The sequence below is a fragment of the Perca flavescens genome, chromosome 5, assembly GCF_004354835.1.
Source record: "Perca flavescens isolate YP-PL-M2 chromosome 5, PFLA_1.0, whole genome shotgun sequence".
In the NCBI taxonomy this organism is placed as follows: domain Eukaryota; kingdom Metazoa; phylum Chordata; class Actinopteri; order Perciformes; family Percidae; genus Perca; species Perca flavescens.
The window spans coordinates 168,635-174,634 of NC_041335.1; the positions used below are offsets into that span (position 1 = coordinate 168,635).

A 6,000-nucleotide genomic window follows, 5' to 3' on the forward strand; every position below is an offset into this window, starting at 1 on the left:
CCAAATTTGGTACAGAGCATCGTAGTGGAATGTTGAACAAGGATCTCAAATCATTTGGTGATAACTTTAAATTTAACGGAGATATGATATGATACGTGTGTGGTTGCTAGCTAGGACAATTTGTTTAGTTGTCAAATTGGCATAGTTTAACGTAGCAAAATGATTTACTTAACTTTTTGTCAGGTCCATCTGGAGATGCTAACTACCAGGTTTCGTGCAGATCGGTCGCACGGCCTAGGACGAGTTCGAAAAAGTTGGTTTTGCACGTTGCGCGATACTGCGAAAAAAGTTTGCGCGGAAATGGGCGGGGCCTATATCAGGCAATTCAGCATGATTCAAGGAACACGTGGATTTAAGAATTTCTAATGTGTGATGTGTATTGTGGGAGTTAATGACAAAAAAACATTATAGCGCCACCTAGTGGTCCACATGTGTAATTTTTGGTAGGTGTGATCCACGGCCCATTGTCCATCTACCCTGTAAATTTAAAGTTGTTCACATTAGTGTAAGTGGTGAATCTAGAGTTTGGTCACATTGGGTCCCATAGGCCACGCCCAATTTTACCCCTCGGTACTCCATTCTAGGGGTGGCCTCAGGATTGGCCACAGATGGTACCCATCAAATTTTGTATAAATCGGATGAGCCGTTCATGAGATATAAACTTTTTGTAGTTGTAGCGCCCCCTAGTGACCAATTTTCGTAAAACTCATGAAGTACCTCCAGAGGGGCATGGCAAAGTATAATCTAAAGTTTGGGGTTGATAGCATTTATTTTGGCTGAGATATGGCAAAGTTGGTGTTTTCATAGTTAGCTACACAAATTTGTTTGTGCGTTATATGCGCAATTTTTATTGTATAAAAATTCTTTCCATAACTTTTAGTCAGGTCAGTCTGGAGATGCTACAAACCAAGTTTCGTGCAGATCGGTCGCACGGTCTAGGAGGAGTTTGAAAAAGTAGGTTTTTGATAAATCACGATTTTTCACGCATAAAAGTCTAGGCAGAAATGGGCGTGGCCTATATCACGTGATTCAGTTGGATCCAGGGAACGCGTAGATGTATGGTTTTTGAATGTCGGGTGTACGATGTGGGAGTTATAGGGCCAAACGCGTTTGTATCTGCTATAGCGCCACCTAGTGGTGGAAATGGGTCAATTTTTGCGCCTGAGGTCCTTGCGGGGTTTTGGACATGTCCAGAAAATTGCAACCCCCCACCATGTACGGTTTAGGCTGCAGTCAGAGTTTTAGGCGGAGAAGAAGAAGAAGAAGAAGAAGAAGAAGAAGAAGAAGAAGAAGAATCGGAATAATAATAAAAATCCTTAGAAAAACAATAGGGTTCCACAGCCCTGCTGTGCGAACGGCGTAGCTATTGCTACCGCCGGTTCTTCCAGACTCGGGCTTGGACCCCTAATAATAAATAATAGAACCAAAAACACCAAAACTCATTTTACAGATGCACTGCATAGCCTGACACCCCAGGGCTGAGTTCTGGGTCCCTTGCTGTTCTCCCTGTACACAGATACATGAAAATGACAACATATACATGAACACAGCTTAACATGACACAATAAATAAGAATAAATAAGCAGAAAAACTAGTGAAATGATAAGGATATTGACTGACAGTCTTGTTGTACATAAGGTTCAAGATAAAGGCATGTGGTGTTGAAGATGAATAATGTCCAGATACAGTCAAAAATACTAGTGTGCAAAGACCAAGTGATTAATAATAAGAATATAATCGAACAGCAATCAAGTAAAATAAAAGTCCAGTTTAAAAGCAATCCTGATACGTGAAGGTGTTCTGGTAGACCTGATGTGCAGAGGAAAGAAAAGATGAATCAGTCCAGATAAAAAAGATGTAGACATATTCAGGTGTTCTAGTAGTCCCAGACATCCCTAGCCCTAATCCTCTGCACGTATTCCTCCAGTTTCCTTCTGTACGAGTCCTTGCTCTCCAAGTCTCTGTTTTAATTCTCTTTGTACACGTTGGAGGCCCTTTTCTTTAAAGTAGGGCCTTCATGTCGCTGGGTTTGTTGTTTGGTTAGCACCAAACTTCTTTTATTGTCCCTAGACGTGTTTAGCCATCAGTGTCCTCAGTAGCTGGTTCATCCAGAGCATTCCAGCCGGTGGCATTACCTCACTAATTAAGAAGGCAAAGGTCTATATGGGCTTTTAACGGTAGGTCCAGTAAGATATGGTGTTCCTTCATCAGCTCGCTGCTCTGACAGGCCCTTACCCCACTGCAGATCCATTCTGACAGATATGCATCTGAACAGACAGAACACGTTACCAAAAGTGCCTTTCACTTATTGTCAGCTATTGTCGTGCTGGTGGCACAATGACCTTTCACAAAGACTCAGCTGCAGTGCTGCATGGACAGAATCAAAATGCTGCAGGGCCTCCTGCTCTCTGCATGCACTCAGATCTCTGCACCATCACCACTTGGTTGGTTTGTGTCCATGTCAGAATGCCTGATAGCATTTGGAATGAAGTATTCCTCTCTGTAACTCTTCCTCTCTGTTTCTGCCTCTTGCCCTACAGCTGATTCAGACTCTGAAGAAGCTGATGAGACCCTCCTCGGTCGAATTCAAGTCCCCTCTAGAGCTGTCTGCAGAGGGTGAGACCCTACACACACAATTGCAAATAGTTACCAGCTCAAACACATGCTTTGTTTACACATAGAGGTTTATTGCATGCACACACACACAAAGCAGTGTTGGTATTGATTGTGGCTATGGGCCTCACCTGTACACTCACTGAATGCTAATATGGACATTAATATTAATCACGACTATGAAGGAAGCACATTAGGGAACATACAAGACAGGTGTGAACTCTGCTGAGCTCTCAACGCATCACTCATCACTCATGTTCCCGACATCATGCAATGCTTATTGGTTTATTATTAAAATATTTTTATTTATATTATTTTTATAAAATTATTATTATTATTATTATTATTATTATTATTATTATTATTATTATTATTATTATTATTATTATTCCCTATTTTGTGTAACCCGTCATTTAAAACAGGTAGTCTCATTGAGATCTCTGTACAAAATAAATATATTCAATGTAAGCACAGACAGATGAAATAGTTTGTGAAATAGTCACATCATTTCATCTATTTTGATTTGTGTGCCCGGACACGATTTTTCTGTTTTTTTGTGGTGGTCAGTACGTTTTTAAACTAATATATTTCAATGGGAAGCATCTTTCATGTTCACAGAATGATTCTTTCTGCCAGTCGGGGCTACAGCAGAGGAGCCTTTAGAGTTTAGATGTTATCATGCTATTCATTGCTTTATTTGAATGATATTATTTCGGCCTTATAAGCAGTGAAATATTACAGTGTGCACAAAACACTCCACTGAGCGGGGCGCATTCAGGGCCCATATCCCACAATGCAATGCGGTCATTCATATCAGAGAATCGGACAGCGATCAGCGGGTCTTTAACGACAGTATCGCTTCAATGTACATATTTAATGAGGGACTTTGTCACCAGCACCCGTGGGACAAGTTGCTCAGTTTTTCCAGCTAGTTATGTGCACCATGATAACGTGTTCCCAACCTTTAGACTGTGTCATCTTCCCCGGCTACACATTCTTGTCAAAATATGGTCACTTCTGGCTTCAAAAAACCAAGATGGTGACATCCAAAATGTTAACTGGAGGCTTCAAACAGTCCAAAAACTAATCTGACGTCATTGCTGCTACTTCCATTCTATTTATACAGCTTATGGTTCAGGCCAATATTCTAATCGTACATTGAGCCATCATTTATTTTATTTTTGTTATTTTTGTCTCTAACATACACTTACACCAACACAAACACATTAATAATCCTGTCTTCTCTGTGTCGTCCTCTGGCTGCAGGCAAACAGATGATCGAGACGTACTTTGACTTCCGTCTGTTCCGCTTGTGGAAAAGCCGCCAGCACTCCAAGCTGCTAGACTACGACGAGCTCTTGTGACCTGATGCACATTGGGTTGGCTTGTCGGCCAGTTATCTCACGCCTGGGCCTCCTGTACGGTGACAGGGCCTCTGGTCAAAGGGTCCCGAGAGGCCCCTAGACGGGCTCTGTGGCAAAGCTGGAGCAGTAGGGCAGTTGGGTCTTTTGTTCCCCTATGAAGCGGTCAGCCAGCGGTCTACTTTTTCTCCCTTATCCATTTTCACTTTCTGCCTATCTCTCAGAGAAAAGAGAAAGAGAGGGACAAGAAAAAGGACGAGAAGCGAGGGACTCATCATTCTAGCCTAGATGTGTCAGAAGACCCTGGTTCAGAGAGAATCAAAGAGGGACAGCTGAGAACAGAAGGAACTCGTTCTTTCTCGTTTTCTTGCCTTTAGCCAACCTATCTGTTGTTTTAAGATAGAGGCTGATAAGGAAGGGAGTATTTTCTTTGTCAGGTGAGGAAATTAGAGCTTATATGTAAATAAACAAGTGCTTACTGGAGCCTTAGAGAATAGATTTCCAGCATCTCTATCCATGCTCACGTGTGAAAATCTAGACTTTTAATTAGTCCTATTCAAATTGAGAGTTGTCTATTAAACACAACTTTTTTAAACTTAAAATATATGTATTAGTATTTCGTACGGACTGTTGTATTAACTCAGGTTATATATCTTGTTTGATACTAAGAATTGTACTCACTGTAGGCAACATACTGTAGATCAGAATTCAAGGCCTTCACAGTCCACACAGCGTCGTCCTCAGTGACAGTCCTGGCTGTCGGGGGATGTCATATTTTAATGTGTGTGTGTGAAGAGCGGAGATTTTCTATATTTTCTTAGTCTTTCAAGTCAACTGTAGCCGAACAGACTGATGTGTCCATGCATGTTTCAGAACATTTCAGCATTACATTTGACCCTGTGTCCATAGTGTACTTGCAGTTTGTCACTCTGTTGCAGGTGGAGACTATGACAGCAGACTCTCTACACCATGACATAGACAGAAATACATGCTGATAGCATACATACAGTAAACTGCATTTATTTCAACACTAGATTTACTCACATTTTTTGGGAGTAAATTACAATTTATTATTATACTTTATTTTTACTGAATTTACTGAACTTGAATCACTCAAAGTAGCAAAGGAGAGGGTTTCATTTTTGTTTTTCCTTCTCTACCAAGTTGTTGTTACAGTTTTAATATAGTGCTTTTAGCATTTCAGTGAATATCACAATATGATGGTCTGTGTCGCCAAACAATCCTTTCCATACCCATTTTAAACATCAGGATACGTTCTCTAGAGTTGAAATGTTAACTCAAAGCAATCTAGTCCTGCACTTCCATTATTGTTAGAAAAATTGTATATAACCTGACTTTTAATCCCCACAAACTCCAAAAGGACTGGATCATCATCTACATTCCCCACAATGCAACTGGACAGCGTCTTTTTATCACCCTCCCTGCCTGGTAAATGCCCATGTCTTTCAAACTCTGAACCCCAACTAGTTGCACAGGCAGAGAACCCTGATGACATCATTAAAGGGAACTGATCTTCATGGATGGGTGGACTGAACACACACTGGCCACATGTCTCCTCACAGGCTGCAGTAATGGCCTGAGCTGTATTTATTCCAAAGTCTCTGCATTTTTTCAAAGCAAGTGCTTACCCCAATTGTACTGTAAAGATCAACAATATTTACACTCATTATAAAGGTATAGTTATACGTAACTGCTGCATAAAGTTACTTTACACTGACAGTACATGTTTTTTAAGCTTACTTCCCATTTGGAACAGTCTAATTGCTGGGATCAGTATTGATTATGTATCGTCAGATAGGAGGAGTGACATTACATTGCTCCGTCTCTAGCTGGTGCTGAGGTGGCCATGTATTCTATTGATGAATTATTGTTAAATTATTGTTGAATTTATATCTTTCTGCAGATGTGTTTGCAAAGATAGGTTTATGAACACATCATCAATGTTTAATTTATATGAAAGTGAAGGAGTGATTCAGGGGAGGAATTTCAACTATACTGTACGTGT

The 6,000-nt window shown here is 40.6% G+C and overlaps 1 protein-coding gene across 1 annotated transcript in view; it reads left to right on the forward strand.

The window, feature by feature from the left end:
• nsmfb (NMDA receptor synaptonuclear signaling and neuronal migration factor b) overlaps nt 1-4,616 on the forward strand; it is a 50,638-nt gene extending 46,022 nt beyond the window's left edge. Inside the window, exons 14-15 of the mRNA XM_028578757.1 lie at nt 2,541-2,616; nt 3,880-4,616. Of these exons, the coding sequence (XP_028434558.1) occupies nt 2,541-2,616; nt 3,880-3,977 (174 nt within the window). The 3' untranslated portion in view covers nt 3,978-4,616. The remainder of the gene's footprint in view (nt 1-2,540; nt 2,617-3,879) is intronic.
• The last annotated feature ends 1,384 nt before the right edge of the window (nt 4,617-6,000 follow it).